The sequence below is a fragment of the Dysidea avara genome, chromosome 2 (assembly GCF_963678975.1).
Source record: "Dysidea avara chromosome 2, odDysAvar1.4, whole genome shotgun sequence".
NCBI lineage: Eukaryota > Metazoa > Porifera > Demospongiae > Dictyoceratida > Dysideidae > Dysidea > Dysidea avara.
Genome location: NC_089273.1, coordinates 23,952,968 through 23,979,535, shown reverse-complemented (window position 1 = coordinate 23,979,535; position 26,568 = coordinate 23,952,968). Strand labels below are relative to the sequence as shown.

Below are 26,568 nucleotides of genomic sequence, written 5' to 3'. Positions count from 1 at the left end.
TGAATAAGATCAACATCAAGTAATTCATTATGAGAAATGTCAATCACATTTACTCTGCACTTCAAAATAAATACAGCTAGAAGTAGAGCCAATTCTACTGATAATTTATTATGTGAAAGATTTAAAGATGAGATAGTGGATTCTTTATTCATAAAACATTTTTGCAGTTTTAAGCATTCACGGTATGCAATATTACAACCAGTGAAATCAACCAGTTCCCAGTGTTTATGTAAATCTGATAAAGCTGTTAATTGATCCAATGGGTCACTACATCCAGTTAACTGTAATTGATCAATTGCTGGATTCTCTAGGAATTTTTTAATCAACCAGTGATCTGAACAATTGCTAAGTAACTTCTTTTCTGTAATGCAAATGTAGGTAACCTTTTTCTTTAAATATGCACAAAAGTATTGACAGATATCCAACACAACAGTGTCTCTTAAACATGGTTCTATGAAATACAATTCAAATTCTACATTGTGCATCAACAGATTTTGAAAAATTGCACCTGTATTAAACAAAACAATATTTTTGAAAAAGTAAAACAAGCAATTTACAATCTGATACTTAAGAACAATTGATCTAAATAGAGAAAGTTGATCATCAATTATGCAATTTCCCAACAGAACCATAGAAAAAACTTTCATTTCACTCTGCGAGACTATATTGTTAATGATGATTAATGGTATTCCAACAACTAAATTGAGTATTTTCTTTCCACTATAATAATCATTAATAATAGAATTAGTAATCGTATTTCTATAAACTTTATTGTTGGAAATTATAAGTGTCTCCAAAATGCAATGCTGTAGAGTATTAACAATGTATTCTGCACAATTTGATGTGAGCTGATTGTGTGAAATATCCAGTTTCTTCATGCAAGTGGGTATAGATTGCATGGAAAATACAGAATTGCAAAACATACTGTAGACCTTATCTGTTAGCCCACATTTGTCAATAGTTACATTATTGCAGTATATCAATTTCCTGTACAATGATGGTCCTAAAGTATGTGCATTGTCTACAAAAAGTGCGCACTGTGATAATTCAATTGTTACTAGGCTATCACTAGCCATTTCCAATGCTTGTAATAATAAACCTTGCTCTGCCTTGAAAGCAACTAATGTAACACTGGAGCTTATTATGTACTGAATTCTTCCATCAATTGTTTTGAGCTGATCAATAAACTCAACTGCTACTTCATTGGCAAGACCAACTTCAAATATGCTGATGTTGGCATAATCATCTGTATTCAGTATGGAGGAAATCGCATTCAAGGCATTTGTGCTTAAACAATTGGATATGAGCATTTCATGGATGGTATACTTGTTTATTAACAATGCAAGAAATGACTTGGAAACATCATATTGCTGAAGACATGTCTGCGTAAAAATCTCCCAAGATTTTACCTTTTCCTTAATTTTTCTAATAGTACGCGTTTCCTTAATCACAGTAATTTTAATCCCTATTGAACAATTTAATAGAGTTAGCTTTGATAAACGCTTTGCTTTCACAGAATTACTACCATTGGCTTTCGTATTAAAATTTGAGATCACTAGTCTATTAAATTCATTAACTATCTTGGTGATGTCCACGAAGGATACAGAGAATTGTTGAAAAGTAATAAGGAATTCTTTTAAATGTGCTTTAAAATGATTTTCAGATTGCAAAACAGTAATAAGTAGTGTATATCCAGTAATGGTGCACTCAGAAAGATCTAGCACAAGTGGGGCTTTTTGTTTTTGCAACTCTAGGAATCTGGAAATGGTTCTGTTAATTTCAGTTGTTAATTCTTTTATTAAATTTTCATTAGTTGATTTGCACTTTACATTTTGACACTTGCATCCTGGCAAAGAGACTATAGAAATCTTCGGTATATGTTGGGTCACTGTAACAATAAAACCACTAATGTGTAAGTGTTCGTGATTATCAGTAATCACATATGAGAGACATTTTAATCCTCCAGATTGCAATTTGGAAATTTCATGATTTTCCTGAATATCACAGCCATAATATATGGTTTCAATCACAATCAGTGGAATCGTATGATCAAGGTTTTCAATCTGTTTCTTTGTACACAAAATTTCATCTTTCAACGTGGAATTTATTTTAGCTACTGATGTGTAAGAAAATATTAACTTTTTGACATAACAGTACTGTAGTAATTTGGCAATAGATGTAACACATAAAGATGTTAAAGAGTTATTCATCAAATTTAGCACATTAACAGAAATACTTTTTCTCCCACAATGTGCTTTTTCACACAGATCTTTACAACTTTCATCTCCTATTTCACATCCTGACAGATCAATAGTGTCCCACCGTCTAGAAACATCAACACTTTTGAATACAGACAAATCTGTCAATTTCAAATAACTTATTGATGGATTATCTTGCAATAATGTAGTAATAAAAATAGTACTTTTTGCATTTGTAACCAATTTTGTTTTTGACATTAATAGAAAACTTATATGCTTTAATTTGCATTTGGCATTTATAAACTGAGCACTTTGGTTTAGAAGATCGTTGCTCAGATTAGTACTGTATAGAAAGATTGATATAACATTTGGCTGTTTAGTTAATGTCATAGCTTTGTCTAAGTCACCACGCAAAACATAACTGTTCAATAAGTATAAAGAAATATTGTACTCAGATGTGTCTTTGAGAAGACACTGCATATGTTCACAAATGCTTATTCTGCTTTTCATAAAAATTGTTGCTTTGACTCTTGATGAATTTTTCATATTTTTAAGAACAATTAGAGGAGTATGTGATACAAAAGTCAATGCTTCATTGCGTTTGTGGAATCCTGTGAGAATTAGGTCATCTACATCTTCATCTGTACTGTAGGAAACAATAAGTCTTTGAATAACACCACGCTGAATGTTAAAGGTCATATCTATATAAGAGGTAAACATTTTATCTGGAGCAAAATTAAATGATTTCACCAGTGCTAGTACCCTACCAAAACCATGAAACATTGCCTTATGCAGACTGTGGTATAAGTTTAGGCTAACATTACTTGTGTAGGCATCATATCCATACTTAGGCAGCAATCGGCCCTGAAAAACAGGTTGGACAACTACTGAAAATATTATATTTACTAACATCTCATTTTCAACACCTGCAATAAGGGCAGCAACTTTGATAACTCTGCCATCAAATACAAAAGATGCTATATTCATTATTTCAGTAGTTTTGTCATCTATAAGGAAAAACTCATATAAGTGACCCTTATAATCTAACCTAGAGAGTTCCATGACTTGTTCAGTCAATGAGTGCTTTGATAAGTACACGCTGTAAACATTAATTATTCTGTCTCCAAAACATTTCAGAGTAGCATCTCTATTGACTAACAGTGGAATTTTATGCTTAAAGTTACAAATGTTCTTGTGTGAATGGTAGCGAAATTGCAACAATTTTATTAAATTTTCTCTAGAATTTTGTGTTATAATTAGATTTTCAATAACACAATGGGTTAGCAAATCAATGAAAATTACAACTGACACTGGTGTCAACATGTTGCAAGACAGATTCAAAACTTTTATATAACTGGTTTTATCAAATTTGGAAAAACATTCACAAAAAGTTTCCAATCCTGTGTCACCAATTTTACATCCTGATAAATCGATAGTGTTCCAATAGTCTGAATGACTAACAAAGACAGTTTTAAGCTGGGATATTTGAATATCACAGTTAACTACAGATAAAGAATTAATTGCTGGTTTACTCTGCATTATTGCAGAAATAGCTTGAGCATTTGAAATGTTGGAAAATAGTTTTGTAGCTGACACAAAAATGTAACTTGTCTGTAATCTAGAATGATCTTTTAGAAGTTCAACCATTGTCTGTGCTATGTCATCTTCCAGGTCGATCAAACACAGAGCAATTTTAATACAAGAATCAAATAAATTGTACTTTGGTAATGTACATGTATACAACACATTTTTGAGTTCATTTGTCATCACATTGCTCTTAAGAATATACAACATATGAGCAGAAATTTTAGAATCCGATGAATCATAAACAGTTTCCATTAGCTTACACAGAAATTCATCAACTTCATTGCTGTTTATGAGGATTGATGCATACCATTGCTGATTATTCTCTGATGATTTAACATGATTCATTAAAACTAGTGGAATGCTTAGATTCAAGTTGAGCAATGGAGCTCCAGTACAAAATTGTGTAAGAATAACATCAGCAATCATTTTGTCCAGCTTAAGAGAGCTGTGTATCACCAGCTTTTGGATGGTGCAATGTTGAAGATATTGGGTGATTAGGTTATCTATGTCAATACATTGAGAGGATAATTTTAAAATTCTAACATGTTTTATTGAACATTTATTACCAAGAAAAGTAATCAATGCAATCCCTCTAACAACAGCATGGCATGCCAAAAGATCAAACACATTCAAAGATGTCAATTTATTATGAACTTTAAGGCAATACAATTTTTGCAAGCACCAAGTAATCAAAGGTAAACTTTCAGCACTTTCAAAGACTGAGTTAACTTTTAAAAACGAATTTTTTAGCAATACTTTCAGCACAGTAGACAATTCCTTCTTTTCATCCAAGACAATAATTTCATATGCTTGTCCATCTTTATCTAACAAACATGGTAGCAGATCATTTTCATTAGGCTCATAATTTAGTAGATAGATGTTGTAAATATTAGTTGTGTTATTCACATCTGATCTGTTGATCACCAGAGGAATTCCACGCTTAAAATTAGCAATACTTTGAAAGGATTGACAATGGTCATGTATTAGTTTTGTAAAACTGTCATCTCTAATAAAGTTATCTAATAGTATCAACTTCTCAATAATACAAAACTGAAGTATTTTAAGGATATGGTAAATGGAGCTTACAGTTAAAGAGTTGTTTGACAAATTTAGCACCTTAATATACACTGCGTTAGTGAATAATGAATTGTTTTCACTAATAATTTTAATGGTTTTATCTTCCATTTTACACCCAGATAGATCAATATTGTGCCAAACTCTTGAAACAGTGCTAAATCCATCAATTATTTGTCCAATTTCAAAATTGTCATCAGACACAGTTAAATTCACTATTGAAGGATTTTCATTTATTGCTGTAGCAAATAATTGCTCATTAGATGTGTCAGCAAATATTTTAGTTGCAGAAGTTATAAGATATTCAAGTTTTAATGTTCTCTGTAATTCTTTAAGGTACCTATAAAGTGTGACCACTGCTACATCGCACAGGTTGGTCTCCAGTATAAAAACACGTGCAAAATTATGTACCAAGTAATGAAATAATGAGAGATCACTCTTTGGCAAATCATTTAGCATAACATAGCTATTCAAGAGAAACAGTTCATAATGAGCATCGTCAAATATTCTAAAATCTCCAAAAAAATTACATGCATTTTTGTTATTTAAATATGGCAAGCCGTTTGTTTCAAAAATACGTCCTTACGACCCAACCTTAATAAATCATACTACCATTGTTCTATAAATATCAACCTTACATTGGCTTGTTGAACCTTACGTTGTGCTTGTTGAACCTTACGTTGTGAGAAATGAACCTGACGTTAATGCAACCTTACCTTACCTAACTTAAACTTTTATTTAGCCTTACGTTCACTACCTGAAGCTTGGGTCGACCCGATAATTCTGTAATGTCCTGATTGTTTATTGAATCATAGTCTAGCCTTGCATCAGGCCATATTAAATGCTATCCCACTAGCTACTACTAGTAGCTGGAGACCTGTGAGAAAGCTAAAGCCTGTGAATACAGGAGTTTCTTTCATGAGCTGTACCCACTTAGCTATAGCTATCTGAAATTTGTACTACTGCATGTTGTTGACCCTATAACATAGCTGATGCAGCTTTAGTTATATAAAAGGCCAAATTATTATGGAAGATGCATGAGGTGCATGGAGGTTAAGTCAACCAGAAAGGATATAATAATAACATCCTAGCTGAGTGGATGAAAGTGTATGTTTGCATGCTTTCTTGCCACTTAAGCCTTCACATACCTTGCTTAATAGATAAATTAACGGTGGCTACTAATGCGGTACAGTGATGTGGGCAGGAATGATAATTAAACTTTAGCTATATGTGACAATAGATTATAGTTATATGTAATTTGTAATGGCAATTGCCATATATCGATTCGTTATTCTACATACCTATGACAGAAGATCTCTAGATTGCACTTTCATGCAGTGGTACAAACCTTATACAAAATTTTCATCATGCGCCAAATACGCTTCACACTTATGATATACAGTATCCTTTACATGCATCTACTACAACCAGCCACAATAATGCATGTTGACACACCAGCAAATATTTATTTCAAGATCAATCGAAGAGTGGAACAATTTGCCTACATCTATTCTATAAATTCACTGATTATTTCTTCAGAATAATAAATGCTGTAATTGTCTTTTCTTTGCCTGGGGACCACCAGCTGTGTTGTCTGCCCATGGCAATAAAAATAAACTCATACATACTACATATTCACATATTATCACTTAGTTTAAATGACACCTTCTTTATGTTCATTTATCTTTTGTTATTGCATGTACAGGACTTGAACAGAATATTATTATACATATAGCTATATATATGATTCATTATATCAGAAATTATATATTTATATTTTATAGAAATTTATATATACCTTTGAATTGATCTATAATCAAACTCACCATGCATCTATGTTTCATGAATGCGGCAGGTTAACTATGATGTTTTGGCAAACCCTAAAATAAAATATAAAAGTAATTTATGTATGTGATCTATCTTTAATATTGTTCAAGTAGTAACAGGCGTAGTAAGTAGCAAAGGGGAAGGAAATGGAGTTCCATCACTTTGTTTAGGAAGGACTTTAGCTTTTGCATGTCAATATCAAGATGTCATGCATATAAACTTTAACAAAACAGTCAGTTGCAAATGAAATGATTTAAATTTTTATTTATTTTTGACCTGACGGGTAACTACTAGAGGGTAAAATATTCATGAAACATATTTTACTCTCTAGTAGTTACCCAGGAGGTCAAAAAATAAATAAAAATTTAAATCATTTCATTTGCAACTGACTGTTTTGTTAAAGTTTATATGACTGCTCTATTAAAGTATATAATTTGGTATGGCCCAACACTCTAGTGTTTTGCGCACAAAACGTGTGCTCTGTGACACCAACATGTGCTGTTTTGGTGTCACAAGGCACACTTTTGAGTGCAAAGCACACTTCATTTTTACAGTGAAACAGAGAAAAAAGGACAGTAAATCTATTATTATAATATTATAGAGATTAGATATATAGCTCTATATATATACTAATATATATGTTTTATTAAAGTTAAACATATGAGTTAATAAGTAACATCTGAGTTAAGGTAGAAGTAAACCCTATATTATGCTATAATTAAATTTTATGCATAACGATGTGGGTGGGGCTCCTTCAGCATATAAATGTAATTTTATTATGAGGATGCATTTTTAAAACAAATGGCTTGCGATAAAATAACAGAGAAGCTAAAAGGTAGGTATAAACCAGTTCTATCCTGGCAGTGCACAATGGCCTTATACAGTGGATAGTTACAAAGCTTTCAACACTTTAGCACAGAAAAACTATTATTAAAGTTGGTATATGGTCAAATACTCATTATTATGGTTGCAAAGATGGGTTATACTAGTTAACAGATCTAGAACCCAGAAAAAATTAGATTGTCATGGAGAGACATCTGAAAATCTGAAGGTATTTTCCTGGAGTTCCACAAGTTCTAGGACACATTATTGATGTTTTATTGTACGTATATCGATGACACAAGTAGTGGAATGGTTTATCTAAATGTGTTACTCTAATGATCTTTATCACAATCCTCTGCTGTCTATTCTAACACTTTTACAGTCAGTGGAACAACATAAACACCCAGGAGTGCTATTGCATAACTCCATGTCATGGTCTAAACATTTTAAAGAAGTAATTAATGAGGCAAGCAAGACATTAAATGTTGTGAAGCAAACATCTGTGAATTTCACTGCATATACAATACACTAGAACAGGCTGGAAACCATGGTCTGACTGGTCCAGCATTGTATAGAACACTTTTCAGCTAGCATAAAGACTGAGATACTGTAATAAAGCAGCTAGTTGTTGCAATACACTCTAATAGAATAGTCATTGGATTACTCTAATAGAACAATCAGCATAGAATATAGCCACTGTTTGGACTGGCTTGGTCTAAGCCAGTTCCAGTGAGTCATCTGTATGGCATAATGGCATTGCATTAGGCCAATTGATCATGCATGCCATGCATTAGAAATTACAATCAAAGTCTCAGAGAATCATAATTATTCACTTTCATATTGTTGTACCATGAAAGTAAATTAGCTATATAGCTAATAGCTATAGTAGATATAAAATCAAAACATGTAGCACAAAATTACCAGGATATATTCTTGATATTAAGAAAGCAGAAAAAGGTTTTATATATAAATAGCCTCCATGTTCCATTTCAGAGCATCTGCTGTTTAAATTTTCCCTGCATGGGGAGCATGCCCCCATGACCCCCTAGCTTGTCATGCTGCATGTGTTTAGCATGCACATGCAGTTGAGTATCAAATAATCGATAAGAATAGAGTACATCAACAGGTAGAGTACACTAAAGTGAGTGGAAATATATTTACATGATGTGTTAATGTACACAATAGGGACTGTGAGGTTGAGCACATAAGCTGGAATACAAGTTGAGTGCATAGGATTTTATCTTTATTCACTATCCCACTATATAGGTACACTGCAAGAAGGCTAAAGCCTGTGATGCAGGAAGTTCAGCCAAAGTTGAAAAGCTTTGTTGAAAATCTCACAGATCAGGTAGATCCAGAGAGCATTCAGGCCTGAGGAATCACACAGCCTGTATTCAACCATTACTTAATGGCATAACCTCTCTTGCTTCACTAAGGATCATTTTAGCTGGATCATATAATTACTTGATGAGTTTATTGAATTGGGTTGGTAGAAAGGGTCATCCTGATAATTATTGAGTGGTCACATGCTGGTGATGCTGAGCAGCTTTACATACATAATTATGCTTAATCACAATTATTTTGATCAATGGAAGACCTCACATATAAGTATAACAGTGAAATGGACTTTGAAACAGTCTCACCTAAAGATTGTAACACCATGCATGCAGGTGATATTTCTCTGCATACAACAGCAATGGCAAGCACTGCGATCATGCAACATTTAAAATAATAGAGCAAAAGTTGCATCACAAGTATCATGTGTAGAAAATTTGCTAATCTGATATTCAAGTTGCAGACATGCATATAGTAGTCAGTCATTTGATAGAAGTCCTGGAGCAATATCACACTTAAACATTCTTCATGGCATTGTGCAAGTTTTTCTGGTAGCTATCAGTGTTTTGCATTGCCATTCAATAATTCTCCTGAATAAAGACTGCATTCATCATTTTTCAGTAGATGTTGCAGTAAGGCAGGACAGCTAGTGAATGACTCTAGTGAATATCTCCGTGCCTGTATACATGCCCCACAATCAGTAATTCAGGTCCGCTTGATAAAGTACCAGGAGGTAACATAAGTGTCACTTTAGATAATGACAGTATCCAAAACTGGGTCTTCCAAAACAAATCTCTGATTTGTAATATGATGTCAGCAACACAAAAGTTCTTTCAGCAAACACTCTTGATAGTCCACTGCAATTAAAAATTTAATAAACCATGTATTCAATTAATTATCAGTGCTAGAATATAGGTGGCTAAAAAACAATTTTTTTACAACCTGGAGACTGAGTGGTGGTGGTGGGGGGAGGGGGGGATGCACACATAGTGTTTGAAGTAAGTACTTTTATGCTGTGTATACTGCCATGATCATCCAAACACCAACAGTAAAAGAAAAGAGAGAGAGCTTGTGTGACAAAGTGCCACCTGACTAACTAGTGGAGTCTGGGGTATACTACCCCAGGAAAAATTTTGAAATGTGTAAGCGCAGCCAAGATTGAATTTGATAGAGAGATGACTCAATGATTAAGATCTGGAAGTAATTTAAGCAAGCTGATCATGAAAGTTAAAAATAAGAACTACATAGCTATATATAAGGTTATTTGCTTGAATACCATTTTAGTAGAGTGGCTTAGCTAGTAAAATGAGCAAATTGTGCACTTTGTGCAGAAAATATGAAACTTTGCACATAGTACCTACCTACCATGAAGTGTATTTTGAGATGTAGAGCCATCGCAGATTTGACCTTTGGTATCCTCTACAGTTCATTTTATGCTCAAAAATAGTGACCTTTGTCTATATATCACCCATACAACACTCAATGTGTTCAAACTAGGTGCCAAATTGAAGACCTTTATCCAAGAAACAAGTTGATACTTGTTGCAAGTTCATAGCATAGTTATAGTAATTTTTACCAGCAGCAAATTCATATAAATCCAACTGCCCACGCAATTACAATCTTCATCTGCCATCAATTTTTGTATATTTTTAAAGCTAATCATGAGCACTGCAGGTTGCATATACAACCAAAAAGTGGAGAGATATCCAGAGGTGGGGCATGTACCCTCCTCTCTTGTGGTAGTTAAATAAAAGTTCATAATTATATATGTATGTTACTCTATCAATAGTTTTAACTACAATGGGGTTCTGCATAATAGTTCATTTGGGGGGGACGGGGTGCTTTTTACCCCCCCCCCCCCCCCCCCCCTCCCCTTCCCTTTTTCCCCCCTTTGACAAATGAACTCCTTATTCTATAAATCAAAATCTCAATGAACACGTTAACAACAGCTGTAATATTGTATAATGATTGTATTTTGCCTGGTACAACAGCCAAGAACTGTACCTGAGAATACAAGCATGAGATTACTTCTTGTCATTCTCAGGTACTGTATAAAGGTCATTCTCAGGTACTTTAAAGGTTGTAGCTGAGAATGCGCATCTTTATACCATCGAATCTCACTGTGACTCCCCTTTAGTCATTTCCTAGATGAAGGTCTGACTGATAGTACTGTTTCTAAAACCTGTATGCTAAATTTTTGTTGCTGTAAAGCTTTGGAAAACACTTTTTTTGAAGTCGTTAGCTTCTTAGCTATACTTGCAAACATGGAACACATTTTGCTATAATTATTATAGAACCAAACTGTGAAACACAAACTGTCTAGTTGGTTATGCCCTCAGACTCCACCACATCTTGGGTGTGTGTCTCTTTAAAGGACAATATATATTTAAGGGGATACAAGATGTAGGTATAGTTCAGGACCATAATCTCCCTATAGTCAGTTCACAAAAATTAGCTATCAATACGATATATTAGATATGTATAAGGCTTTTAAGGCTTTTCAGCAAATGTGACTGATAGTAGCATGCATAACTTTAGAGTTTTATGCATTAAAATATTATTGTTATATATACAGAAGCAAATTATAGCCATAAACCTCAAATTTGAGTTTAATCTGACGACAAAACTACATAAATTATGATGTTTGTTGATTTATCTCACAGGAGTATTGTACATAACCCCGATGCCTCACTCCTGGATATCTCTCAACGTTTTAGTTGTATATGTAACCTGCAGTGCTCATGGTTAGATTAAAAAAATAAATAATTGAATGGCAAACAAAGAAAGTACATTAAGGGTGCAATTGCACTGGCGGTTGACTTCATATGAATTTGCTGCTGGTAAAATTACCATAACTTTGAAATGGAATATGCTATGAGCTTGCAACAAGTATCAACTTGTTTCTTGGATAAAGATCTTCGATTTGGCAACTAGTTTGACCAAATTAAGTGTTGTATGGGTGATATATAGACAAAGGTCACTACTTTTGAGCATAAAATGAACTGTAGAGTACACCACCAAAGGTCAAACCTGCAATGGCTCCATATCTCAAAATACACTTCATGGTAGGTAGGTACTATGTGCAAAGTTTCATACTTTCTACACAAAGTGCACAATATTTTGCTAAGCCACTCTACTATTTAGACTGCTAGTGCAGTACAGAGCACTCATCACAATGCATCACCAGTATATTAATCATACTCCAATTTCTTTTGAGCCACCACTTGAGTTTGGATCAAATCATTTATATGAGACCAGTACACCACCACACTTTAGCCAAATTCTTCGTCACAAGACTAGTTTGGCCAATGTTTTTTCCACTGTAAAGCAACCATGTGGTGGAAGTTCACCATCTGTACTAGCTATTACTCAGTCTGGTGACTTTTTACATACTCTATTACTGTTGCAAACCCATATGGAGTCTAGGTCAAGCCAATTATTGGCTAAGGAGCCTTTAAACCTGTTTTGCCCACCCACTTGGCAAACCATAAATTACCACTGCTGACAAGTGTAAATATGTGATTGTAATAACTGTTATTGTAAGGCAGGATGTTGATGGTCAATTTGGTACCACCATAAGATTTCCAATTAACAGGCAAGTTGATTTCAGCTAATCTGCAATCAGACTATAACCAGTATTATTGTGTATAATTGTAAATCTCATATGCATGAATATAATTAATAAAGTTTGTGAGTGACACTTTGAAAAAGTCAAGAGATTGTGCTGATACTATATAATCAGGTATATCTGTATGGCGTTAGGATAGAAACTGAATTTGTATGCGTCAATCCTGGTAGATGGTTGAATGAACTTTAAGTGATTGCCCCTTGTGGCTTGTGTAGAACATTGGATGTAACTTGGAAGCAATAAATTTACACATTCATAGATGATTTTATAGAAGGTATACAAATGTAGTTCTTTATTAGAGTTTCGACACTGTTCCAGTTCAGTGAGTCGAGTATATCAGTGACATTACTTGTCTGAGAATAATTCAACATTACAAATCATGCAGCACGTCTCTGTACACTCTCTAGCTTATTAATTGTACATCTGGTACGGGGAGCCCATACTGACAAAGCATATTCAAGAATCGGTTTAACGTATGTTAAATAAAGATCAACCTTTATTTTTCTCTGAAAAGATCTGAAGTTTCCACAAAGAAATGCCAGAGCTGAGTTTTCTTTCTTACAGGTGGAATTGACATGTACATTGAAAGACTTGGAATCAATTGTAACTCCAAGATACTTGGCTGAGTGAACTGAAACGAGACACTCCTGATCTTCCACAGCACTACTCTTTATGGATATCAACTTAGCTAATATTTCTCCCCTTGTTTTACGCTTTGTTGTTGTAACTGTATTGTGTATGTATGCATTGTGTGGTGTACTATTGTGTGTATGTATGTTTCTACCAAGGAGGAACAGTGATGGCCGATTGGTGGAGTATAAATTAAAACAACCAATCAATTAATCTGGCCATAGATGCAGTAGCAAGACTATCGTAAGTGGGGCTTTACAAGCATGAAGGGGAATTGACACCCCACTATGGGGCATTTGACAATTGCTCATTAAGTGCCCAAGTATTTTTTCGTTGTAACTTTCTATGCTATGTCAAATCCGGAGTAAATCCCCGTGATGCAACTGGAGCCAACAGTAGGGGATTTGACACGATAGGTTTGCCCTACATATATCCCGAGGGGGGGGGGGGGGGGGGTGCAATACATTGATAGGTGCATAAAACTTGCCTTGCCATGTAGTAAGTGATCTTCCTGATGGAGCGGCTCGGCCATTGCCCCATAGATACCTTCGCGCCCCCTACTTCGTTACTAATGGCAACTAAGCACACAATCGTGGACTCAGTGATTCCATTCCGCTTTGTTCCGTAGATTAGACCCCACCGTGACCTTCCATTATTCGATTTTCAAATGGAAGAAGTGATCACTGGCTGGTCAACCTATTTCGGATTAATTGTACAGTTACTGGAGGAAGCAGAGAGGCACTACGGAAGTGCCAATCAACAGTATGCACACCACATCGTGGAACGTTTCGAAGTCGCCATCGAAACATGTTCAAGTTTGAAACGTATGATTGATACCCATCGAATATTTCAAAACCACAGTGAATCTCTTACTGATCTTTTAATTTGTTTACGATCTATTCGAGGAGAATGGGCTGATTATCAGGACCAGATAGAAACTAACGAACATTTCACAGAATATGCCCATCAAGTACCTACAACTCACAGTGGAACTAGAGGAAGACCGAGATTTAATATCTCAAAAGAACAATTAGAATATCTGTTTTCTCTTTCATTTACTACGAGGGAAGTTGCTTCTCTATTGGGAGTATCAAGAACAACTGTTTACAGGTATGTTACCATGCATACACACCACTAGCTACTAATTGAGCGTATTCACGAAGAAATTATAAACAAGGTGCTTAAAATACGTGTGGTAAGAAGCCCAATGCTACAATACAAAAATATCACGTTTTCGTTCTTTCCACCAGACCAGATACAGCGGTTTTTTGTAATCTTGCTGATTTTAATACGCATGCGTGTACTTTTAAAATAATTATCACGATTGAGTTTATGCCATCCAGAGCTGAAGATTTTCATTGTAGAATCATCATAATAGAACTGTACAACCTCGTAGTTGATCTACTTTCTGATATCACAATAGAATGCCACATCTGTTTGCCCACACATGTCACGATATGGTGGGTACTGGGGGTGAATATTTTAACAAACAGACCAGCTACTCCATTATGTTTCTAGTATTAGAGGTGTACCGATAAGGATTTTTCAGTTGTACCATTATCCAATTAATCTGTACCGATACCAATTAATCTGTACCGATACCAATTATACCAATCCGATTGTTGTATATCATGTACCACGGTAGTGGTACATAATAGGGATCAGGCAGAAATTTTTCAAAACACTCTAATAGAACGCACGCCAAAAGCAGCCTTCCGGGCTTTAAATTTTATTTCTAAAACATTCTAGACCTTTCTTTTGTGTTTACAACACTAGCCAACAAGTATTAAAAGTAAGGGAGATGGTTTTAGGTGTTTTTTAAAATTTTGAAAATGGTTAGATTCTCCATCTTCTTCTTTCTTTCTTCTTTCTTCTTTCTTTCTTGTTTCGCGCGCCTACAGCTCGTAGGAAGTAGATATCAGCCCTAAAAACGTATGGCGTATTTAAAAAACATTCGTACCCAGGTCTGTGTGGTATTAAAATCTTCCCTCTCTAATGCGATTGCGAGATATAGAGCAAGAATCACTCTTCGAGACGCCATTCGATCGAGAAGCCATACAGATGATAATATAGAATTGTTTAAAATTCCATTGCTTTAGCTCACAGGACTAAAATGCATCAAGTTGTATCACACTAAACATTAAACATAACTATTGTTCACTGAAACTCGGGTTTTAGACTTCCTTCATTACGAGACAGTGAAGGGGGTGTGGCCCGCACCTCGTCACTTAAACTATTACTGTACGCCTTTCGTGTATACTTTCTATTATATTCTTCAGCTGTTTACCAGCTAAGAGTCGACATAACAAGGCTTGTAAGCTATTGGAACACACTGGTAAATTTCGAATTGAAAAGGGGTGTGTCCCTTCCGTACGCGATTGAAAAATAAAAAGCGGGATACTCCGTATACTCAGCACTTTAATTGGAGTCGACCACGTTTTGTCAAGCGTGTGTTTTACTCGTGTTGAGATTTCGCACCGCTTCGTTGCAGTAAACGGTCACACTAGTGGATTTATCTACTCGTCAAAGGAAAGTGGTATTGTTTACTGTATTGTTAACTGTATTGTTAACTAATTGTTTATTAAACTTATTTATGTAATTGTTTATTGCCAGTTGATATTACAATGGGTTTCTTTATTAAACAATCATGTACTGTTGAACGTATATTTAAGAAGTAGTCCATGTGCATGGACATGAAAAAAATCATGAAACTAGTGGGGCAAAAAAAATTATTAATTTTCAACAAGTAGAATAGGGATCAAAGATTTGATTTTGAAAAAAACTGCGTAAACAAGAAGTAATAGGGATGATAATCCACAAAATTCTATGCATCATCAGTTCAAAGCAAGTTATTTGAATAGTGTACACTCAATTTGTGATTCCTATTTCAACTTGTGGTTAAATTTTGTTAAAATGTTGAAATAGGAATCGCAAATTGAGTGTACACTATTCAAATAACTTGCTTTGAACTGATGATGCATAGAATTTTGTGGATTATCATCCCTATTACTTCTTGTTTACGCAGTTTTTTTCAAAATCAAATCTTTGATCCCTATTCTACTTGTTGAAAATTAATAATTTTTTTTGCCCCACTAGTATACACAGTAATCGGATATATATATATATAATATATACACAGTAATCAGATTGGTATAATTGGTATCAGTACAGATTAATTGGATATTGGTACAACTAAAAAATCCTGATATAAAATCTGTAAAGTGTAAAACAGAATTACAGGTGTATAGCTACTGCATGATGCATATCTAATGATTTTTAAAGGAAACAGAAGTGATGTAACTATAAGGCCTGGTTGGTGTGGCCTCTATTACACAACCCAGACAATTTGGCACCACAAATATTTTAATACATGCTCCCTTGTCTGGATTACTCTGTGTTTTGATTAGTTATCAAGATGGCTACTAGACACTTTCCTGTGGTGTAGTTCTATATTGTTAAGGTGTAGCAGCTACCATTTTCAGAAGATCTGGGTAAGAATATTTAAACACAATTAACTGGCTATGATTATGCATTACGACGACACCCTAGTACCTACCTAAGTTTTCCCCCCATGCTGGGTAAGGGATTGCTCATTACCGCATGCCCACAGCCTCCCCAACGGCTCACGTGACCTCAGTAGGCTTGGGTGAGACACGTGGGAATCAGTGCCCACTGTACCCAACACCAGTCACAGTGTATTGCCTAAGCACAATACACCGGAATTTAGACATACCCCTGGGAGAGGAGAGGTGGGAGAAAACTAGTTCGCACTTCTGCCTTGTGTATGCTTACTGTTCCGTGCACGTGATGCCGGATAGCCCGCCACCATTTCCGTCCTCTATCTCCGTGACACTTTAAAGAACCGGGCTACTATCAGCCAGTTAACCTGGGTTAAACTGCGTCTAACCCTCATACAGCAGTACTTACATGAGTAGTCGTATGGCTTCTCATAACTTAGCACTTTTATGGAGTAGTATAGAAAGGCTTTTCATTCATTTAAATTTCCTAACCGTGCAAATGATATCGTTGACATTGTTCCTATTATTAGTTTATAGGCACAACTACACAAGCAGCTGGATATAGCTATGCTAATTGGCCAGATATCAGCATCATTAAAGCATTGTTTCTACTACTACTTATGTAGCTATGACTGTAATAACCCATGAAAAAACTGTTACTGTTACAATATGTTTCCACTACTACACAGGCATGACCTCATGAAGAAACTGTTGGCCTATGTAAATTCTATGAAGTGGTCAATGCAAATTTTTGTTGTGACTTGGTGCCTATGAAATGTACTGTCATTCATGTCCCAAGATTAACTATGTAGTTCTATTTTAGTCATGGCATATTCATAGGAATTTCACATGTGTTCTTATTAAGTCTACATCACTTATTGCAAAAGTTTTAGTATAAATCCATAGCAATGTCATGATGGCTTTCTGAGTTAGTGGTGTGCACCGTGTAGATTTATGACCTATATATGCATATACATAGATAAATAGTCCCATTTTTTTTTTCGAAATTCAGTCCGGGCGAGACTACCATGAATGTATGTACAACTGTAGTTAATTTTTTGATGTGGTAGCCATGTTATTTGCAAAAGGTAAGTTATGATTAGTCACATTATGTTGAGAGTAAAAAGCAGTTGCAATGGGAATTGTGTACTTAGGCTAATTCATTGGGTTTGCATGGTGTACTTTAAAAGCTAGTGCCTAATATACATGTATTTGCTTCTTTATATTCCACCTTCACTGCTTTTGCAGTGAGGTGATCTTAGTAGCTTCATTGGCTTCATACATCACTTTTGTTGGTTGCTGCTCCTGTTGTGGTGTATGGCTTGATGTGTCCACACACTATACAGTGGAACCTCAGTTATCTGAATCCCTTGGGACCAGGGGTGGTCCATAAGTCTGAAAAGTCTGTATCACTGAAACTGTGTATAAATAACCTCAAAATTACATAAAGAACATATTTTTTTAAAATTCAGTATTATCAACTACCCTAATAAAGCAGTCACTTCTCTAATAGAGCAGTGATTTCCGTAGTTCAGTTAAGGTTACGAGTCACGGGCAACCATTCAAAATTTTGAATGCCTATTGATACTTTTTGTGAAGGTCATAAAACCAGTCTACTGAGTCTAGCAGTGTGCAAGGTTTAAGGGTGCTAGCGGGTTTTTGAAGCCATTCAAGGGACAACCCACATAACCACATGCAGCTGTTACATCATAATTGGCATACTCAAAGTATCCGTGTTAGGCGGCCGTGTTTTGCGCCAAAGGAATTGGCCAAGAAACAGCCTGTTCCGTTTGAAAACCATCACGAAAATGATCGTCTGGGTGTCCAAGAGTGACAATAGAGTGAATTAGCCTGAACGTTACTGCTAAGCAGAGACACAAGCTGATTTGTAGCCAGACGTTCTTCCTGCATTTTCTCCAGTGATAGTGTACACTGGTAAGTTATATTTGTATTGTACACCTGTTCTTAGGTAGTGACGATGTTCCAGCTGGATTTATCACACATAACAAGACACTGACTGTGCATTACAAGGTTACCTATCGAAGAGCAGGCTTGGCGACTCCACAAGCAACAGGAAGGTGTCCCAGTGTGTAAAGAAAAGGAACAAGAGCTTTTCTTTTGTTTAGAACTTCATTTATAACTTGTTATTTGATAAAGTTGGCATTTGTGGTTTATTGGAATTTGTAGTAATAACTGGTCGGCGTGCGCATGTTCTACACTGCATTATAAAAGGCGATATTCTGGAATACACGATAGTCGGATCTCTACCAAACTTTTGGTGGACCATCAGTGATAAATTTGTAAACTTTTAGCGCATGGAATTATAATTGTTGTGATCCAATACGGAGTTACAAGGCCCGGAAGTCAAAGTTCGCTCGTGGGCACTCACTCTTTGTTTTATAACTCAAGAAAGAAGAAGTGCAAAGACAGATCTCTGTGCTAAGCTTCCACAAGTTTGTTGAAGAACCTTCACAGCGAATTTGATGCCTGTGCATGCAGCCAGTATCTCGGAATAAGAAAAATGTATGGGTTAACTTTGAGGGACTATAGCGCGTGAATGGAACAAGGTACAATCTTATACTTTGGTCTCTGTATAGTAGAAAGTTAGGTCAATCTTCGAAGCAGTAGTTTAGATTCCTGTAGCTTTCTTTTTGCCTGTATCAAAGGTAAAAACAACAGCATTTGTGTGGCTTCAAAAAGGTGCTAGCACCCTTAAAGTAAACACAAAACCCTTCATGTTTTTATGTCACCACAGTTTAGTTTGAGGCAGGTTGAACACTACAAGTTGTTGTAGCAAGACAGGTAAGCCAGCCAGTACATCACTCAGCTCCAGCTGTCACTACCATGTTTTTCCACTGCCAAATGCAGCAAAAGCTGTTGGCTCTATGGGCAGTTCTGGGGAATGGTGATATTGTACTTTAAATTCATTTCTGGTGTATTTCTTCCCAGTGACAGAGATACAAGCCTTCAAAGAGCTTGTTTCACTCCAAAAAATTAAGCAACTAAAATATCAAGGTCCTCTTAAAGTGATATTTTAACTTTTATTAATATAGTTACTCATGTCAAAATTTTCGGTAATCTGTTAGTCTGGTTTTTGGCAGCATGTTTTTGTTTGAAAAACATCCCTCTGTTGTGGACCACACACCCAAGAACAGTTGTTCTGCAGTAAAACAAACAAGTACAAATAGTTGTATTACTTCTACAACACAATTGGTGAAATTATTTATTCCTTGCTTGGTTTAAAGCATGTTCTGTAATTTGTTCCACCCACACATTTTAAAATATACCTAACCTGAACCGGGAATCTGAATAACTGCGGTCCAGATAACCAAGGTTCTGCAAATGGTCATGGACCCAGGCCTAAAATACATGTGCCAGTATACAACTCCCTCTGTGCTACAAATGGGTGTCTTTCATTTTGTAGTACCACTATTCTACAAACAGCCAAAACAATAATCTGTTCATTTAATATCTGATTTGTAAACACTAACTCCTCAGGCGTTGTGATAGCCTCATGGGTTTCGGTATGTGCAGGGCATTCGTATTGTATTTCACAATGCTTTAATAGCTATGATGGACTTAAACTTTCCACAAACAATATGATTTATAAATTATTGTAAATTTAAATATGTATTCAAGCATGTTTAAATGCAAAATATGTATGATTCACATCATAGTGCCAATGTTTGTAAAATTGCTATGTGATTTCTGCTTGTGAAACTTGCGCTTGGGGTGTATGTATGCCTACTGTATGCATTTTTTTTTAAAAATTAATGTATGTTCATGTTTACTACAAATGTTTTATTATATTCACAGAAGACGTATAGACTTTGGGATGTTGGAAGATCCATCTTCAGAACTCACAGATGAAGAACTAGAATTTTATATTGAGCAAATCAAGTCATCTACCCCTCATATTGGTATATCGCTTACTATTGGCAGAATTAGATCGATGGGATATCACGTTACCAGGGAAAGAGTATGGCAGGTTTTAAGGCAAAGAGATCCACTTAGTAATGCCATAAGGTGGCCTGGCGGATTAACAAATCGTCGTCCATACTGTGTTGCTGGGCCAAATTCCCTTTGGCATATTGGTAAGTTAGTAGTATAGTCTCTTTTAGTTATGCAGAGTTACGTATATGGATGGCATTAAAATTTAGGATCACGATATTAGTAAATATATCAGCCCACTCAGTTATTTAGTGTTTGACTGCTCTATTAGAGTATCTCATATTTTCAATGTTATGTGCCTGTAGATTTAATTCTGCAACCTTACTGTTCAGTGGTATCAAGTGATGTCATCTATACTATTGTAGATTAATATCACTAATATGTTAGGGCAAAAAAAATAGGTTGTTGTGTTAATCATTAGTACCCACACCATGGTAATATCAATATTTATTATATACCAAAATTTCAACTTCATAAGTATATTGTCTCATTAGCATATAACAGTTTACAATAATATCAAGTTGCCATCCAACCCTATTGTGAAGCTATAACTGTTAATTTTTACTGTTCATGTTACCAACCTTGTTAAAAGTTAATTTCTATTGCAGAATATTTATTGGTAGGTATATGCTTAATAGTTATACCATGGCTGCATGGGATTTTTCTGATATATACACCCAAAGCCCAAGGGCTGCGGGTGTATATATCAGCAAAATCCCAAGCAGTCGTGGTAGAAGTGATATATATCACTCAGGCCACACTCACCGATCAATAAAGAGCATTACAACCCAGAAATGTCTGAGTATATTCTGATTTGAAAACGAACTTTAAAAGCTTTTCACTATTTCTGTCATAAAACAATTTTGCTTTGCTTCTCAGTTGAACATGACGTGAAACATGACAGAGAGCAATATTATAATGAGTTTACTGTATTGCAGCTTTCATACGAGGAAATAATGGTACAGATTTTAGGTGCCTACTGCATATGAAGATGCCGGGATAGCAGTTTTGAGTAGTTTTGCCACTGTACATATTGGCAGTGAACTGATTTTGGTTAACAGGGAAAATTTTTTGGCATTTTGACCTAACATGTATGTTTTTGTAGAATTCAAATTCACTGTAAATGTGTATGGCTTTAAAAATCAAGTGGTCATATGAAATAAGTACAATGGTCTAACCAATCCAAAGCAATTTTACCTTATTGTATGGATTTTTTAGATGGTCACCATAAACTTATACGCTGGAGGATGGTTACCCACGGGGGAATTGATGGTTACAGTCGAACAATTGTCTACCTAAAGACTTCCACTAATAACCGTGCAACCACAGTGTATGAACTGTTTATTGGTGCCATTCAGCAATACCACCTACCATCAAGAATACGTTCTGACCAAGGTTGAGAAAACATGTTGGTTGCTCAACACATGATTGAGCACAGAGGAGCAGAACGAAACAGCATGATAACAGGGTCATCGGTGCATAACCAGAGGATTGAGCGCCTCTGGCGAGATATGCACCACTGTGTAACAAAGCTGTATTACCAGATGTTTTACTACCTTGAGCAAACCAGTTTACTGGACCCATTAAATGAACAACACTTATATGCTTTACATTACATTTTTGTACCAAGAATAAATAAGGCTCTAAGTGAATTCATGGATGCGTGGAACCATCACACCATACGAACACAGCATAATAAATCTCCTTATCAACTATTTACAGCAGGGCTATTGCTACTGCAACATTCTGGGTTGACTGCAATGGACTTTTTTTCACCTGTAGATGAAAGTTATGGAATAGATGAAGAAGGTCCAGAACCACTGGATGACCCTGGTACTGTGGAAGTACCTGCACTGAACTTTCAATTAAATGACACAAATTTTCAAAGGTTATGCAACTCTATAAACCCACTCATGTCATCAGATAACTTTGGAATTGACCTGTATGAAAATACACTTCATTTCCTTCGTAATGTTGTATTGTAGTATATTAACAAGACTTTTAATGATTATTAACAAAAGAACTGTTTACACATATAAAACATGCACATGTGTACACAAAAAAGTATACCGACCTAGTACAAGATAAATCAATACATGTAATTAAGTCTGACAAAGGTGCTTGCTTCAGGCTGGCATTGAAGCCCTCTAACTTGCTTAAATCGTACAATAATAGGCTCTGCTGAACAAACTGAGCTCCCAGTCACAAACCTTAGAAAACACTGTGCTTGAGCAGACTGCATGTTGCCGATATATTGCCGAAGATAGGAGAGTACTCTTTCCTCCTTAGGATTACTTGTAGAGTTGTCATCAATTAGTTGAAGAATCTTTGTAGGTGAAGCACTTAGCGAATTGTATATATTGTATAGTTCAGTTAAAGTCATTTCTTCCCAAAATGGTTTGTGTATTGAGGGTATCCCTGAATTCATTGCTGCTATTGCAGCAGTTGGCTTGGTTTGATACTCGCATTGAGCAATTTGAAGTACTTGCTTGAGGGATTCAGGTTTAGGAATTTCTCTGCAGTGATAATAACTCATAATATTGCTGAGACCCATCACAACATCTGGGCTGAAAGGTAACTTGTTTTCACTTAGGCTAAATGCTCTTCTAATGATGTCAGCATCATAGCAACTCAAGCTTTTAATGAATGTTTCGATTAGTATATCTGGAGGAATATCACCATGTCTAGGAAGCAAAATTTTTGCTAGCACAGGGAATGCAATCCTCACTGGCAAGCAGCCAGCAAGTAGATATCCATGTGAAAGAATTGTACCTACTACTGGGTAAGAGGAAATCCTTGTTCCAGGATGGATTGATGGTGTTAGTAGTGATACTCCATCAAATAAATTCTTGTACATTTCCTCATAGTATGCTGCAAACATTTCTCTAGTGACACCTCCCAAGTCAATTGCATTTTCATCAATAAATTTGATTTGGACTGGATGCGTGTTTGTTATGTTAGTTTCGGTGAGATACAATGTCATGACATCTTCATAGACAGTTGATCTATTTACTGAGTAGATTCTTCCTTGCACCAAACTGAGGGAGTTCATATATTGTATCCTCTTCACTTTAGCTAAGCATCAAAAGAAATGCATACATATAAGGGGTAACTGAACCTTTATATTTAAGAGGTGAGTTAGAATATAAATACAGAACAGAGTGCAGGATGGGTGGGCAACAGTCCCCTCACTTTTAAGAGTGGAGGGATAGTGCCCACTTATGCCCAGTAGCTATGTACAGCAACTATTGTGCTTTATTTTACAGTAATTGCTACTCATTTGCTACCTTATTCTACCTTGATTTAGTTTCTTGACCTTCCTCCCACTTTATCCCTTAAACCTGCATAATCCAAAAAAACTGGATTTGATATATCATAAACGAAAAAAAGCACAATACTTTTGTCACTTTACATACATGGTTTTAAACATGCTTATCTTGCAAAGCGTTTATCCAATCTCTTAGAAAATAGAGATTTTCTTACTTGCGAAGGCCTACCCTTTATGAACTTTTAACAAACAACAAGAAACTCACCTGCTACAAAGTATTAATGCATTTTGTTTCCTTTCGCGTCCATATCTTTAGTGTTATTGTCAGCCATTTTGTCAATCATGTGATATTTGTATATCAACTGAATCACCATCATGTGATGAACAAGATGATGCCCAGAGAATGATACAATGAGCTATGGCCTTTTCTGTATCGATATGCAAAGGAAGAAGACAAAAAGATAGTTCTTTTGTATTTTAAAGGCATAGAGTGAAGTTCTAGGATGGCAGGATGTGATGACGGATAGCACCATTTAACAGTGAATAACATGGTGTTTGTAGTTTTTATACAGATTTAGCAGTTCTTGTACTTTAGGAGTTTGTTTAAAAGGCTTGCTAGTTTTCTGGATTATGCATTTTCAGTACTTGCATTTTTAAAACAGCTGCGGGGTTAAGAGTTATAATACTGTTTTTAGCCCCCTGACAGAATCTACTGATTGCATCCATATATTTTATACATTTGTGCATCGGTTATCAAAGAAGTTAGATACTCTGCAAATTTTGCATTATGCAGATCAGGATAGTCCAATAGAAGAAGCAAACAAAAGCATCACACAGCCACAGTACAAAATCACCAGTGGTATGTGCTTTTGACAAAGAAAAAGCTAGAACAAAATGGACTACATGCAAAACAAAGTGTTACAGTAATATAGCTAGCTAGCTGGACATAAAATAAATTTTTAAAAAGAAGTAGGGTTTGATATAATACACATGGTATAAAAAGTAAGGAAACAAGCTCAAAATTGTTATAGCTGATCCATGCAACAAAACTAAGGAAACAAGTTGAACAAGATTACATAGGTAGTTGCTAAAATCAGGCACATTGTAATCCCTATACTTTGGCTAATTGATAAAGCTAGTTTCATCCTTTTGTTACTATAAAAGAGAAGCATTAAAAATGAAATTGAAGAATGTACAGAAAAGGTGTATCCATTCACTGGACTGGATCACTGGACTAAAAGTTTTGTTTTCTTACCATTTATATCCAGACTTAACCACAAAAAGTGCTTTAGAAATTGATACCATTCACAATGAGACATACTGTATAATGGGAAAGATTCACGGAAGAAAACATTTGCGAATGATCTACTATTTCCTCATTCGCGAGAAAACATTTGCGATTATTGCATAAAGTAATTAATAATTGGGCGCGCGCCCACAACGAATTAATATTTTTTTCTATGGATAGCTAGGGAATGCTTGACTATATGGCTGACTCTGACATGTTGCGTACTACGCATACTAGTAGCCATGTATGATCGCTGTTTCGCTGGAGAAGTAGGCATTCACGGTAATGAGCGCAGACGATGGCACACCTATAGCCTTGGGGCGGCACTAAAACTGAGGCTAAGACAAGCCATTTCCGGCACAGTGAATTGCTGGGCTGCTATTATACTTGCCCCATTTAGTAGCACTGATTTTTTCACTGTCACTGAAGTTTGCATCTCTGTTCGAATCACATGACACGGTCCTGCGCCTCACTGGCTATACCGTTACGGCACATATATAACAGTTTAGCGAGTAGCAAGGTGAGTAGCTACCCACTTATGCACTCGATACATGAATGTTACATAAACTGATCCATGAAAAAACTTTTTTTAATTGTAGGAAAAATATAGCAAGAAAACATTCGCGAATGCACCTAAAATCGCAAAATTCGCAAATGTTTTCTTCCGCGAATCATTCCCATTATACGGTATATACAGTGGAACCCCTCTAAGACAGACACCATTGGGGAAATGAAATATGTCCTTTATATGGAGGTGACCTTATTTAAGGAGTTTTCTAAAATTTAGTTTTAATGCACAAGACCAGACCAAGTGGTGGAGCAAGATTGGTTATTGTACTGTGTGAACCAGATAAGTGATGTTATTGAGCATGGGTTACCTATGGTGTGTGGCCTCTACTACACTATCCAGATAATTAGGCACCACAAAAATTTTATAGCTACAAGTTCCCATAAAGACTTGTCCAAATTACTCTGTATTCGATTAGTAATCAAAATCATGGTTGGCTACACAGATTATGTAGTTTATCCTGTAGTGCAGGTTATTCTTAAACTGCACCAGCAGAAGACCTGTGTAAGAACATTAACAGAGAGGTAAGGTTATACAAAGACAGTAAATGTAACAAAAGTTCAAACCAAAGTTATACTATTAAATGGACCACCAAAACTAGCACTTTTTCCAAACATACTTTATAACATTTTTACAGACAGGTTGTATAGGACCAGGTGTCTTACAGGCCTTCAGCACCTGTGCTGCAAAGCCTTAATAAATAAATAGACCAGTTAGCTATACGTGTCTCTAATATGCAAGACAAGGCATAGCTACATGTGTGGTATACTACCGTATAGCCTAAACATTTTGAGGGGGAAAGTTTTTGCTGATTCTCTATATGTGACTGAATTTGACAAAACAAGGCTTCGACACACAAAACTTCGTTAGGAGA

General features: G+C 35.6%; 1 protein-coding gene across 1 annotated transcript; it reads left to right on the top strand.

Annotated features, from left to right (window-relative positions):
* The first annotated feature begins 13,768 nt into the window (after nt 1-13,768).
* On the top strand, nt 13,769-22,663 carry LOC136246317 (uncharacterized). Its single transcript, XM_066037713.1, has 3 exons — nt 13,769-14,211; nt 20,436-20,713; nt 21,789-22,663. Exons 1-3 carry the CDS (start codon nt 13,769-13,771, stop codon nt 21,968-21,970), a joined length of 903 nt encoding a protein of 300 aa, XP_065893785.1. The 3' UTR covers nt 21,971-22,663.
* The last annotated feature ends 3,905 nt before the right edge of the window (nt 22,664-26,568 follow it).

What these genes read in the sequence shown, in the direction of transcription:
- LOC136246317 (XM_066037713.1), top strand. Translation starts at nt 13,769, where the DNA reads ATGGAAGAAGTGATCACTGGCTGGTCAACCTATTTCGGATTAATTGTA. An exon ending in TCAAGAACAACTGTTTACAG is followed by an intron (nt 14,212 to 20,435) that starts GTATGTTACCAT and finishes TTATATTCACAG; the next exon opens with AAGACGTATAGACTTTGGGA. An exon ending in AAATTCCCTTTGGCATATTG is followed by an intron (nt 20,714 to 21,788) that starts GTAAGTTAGTAG and finishes TGGATTTTTTAG; the next exon opens with ATGGTCACCATAAACTTATA.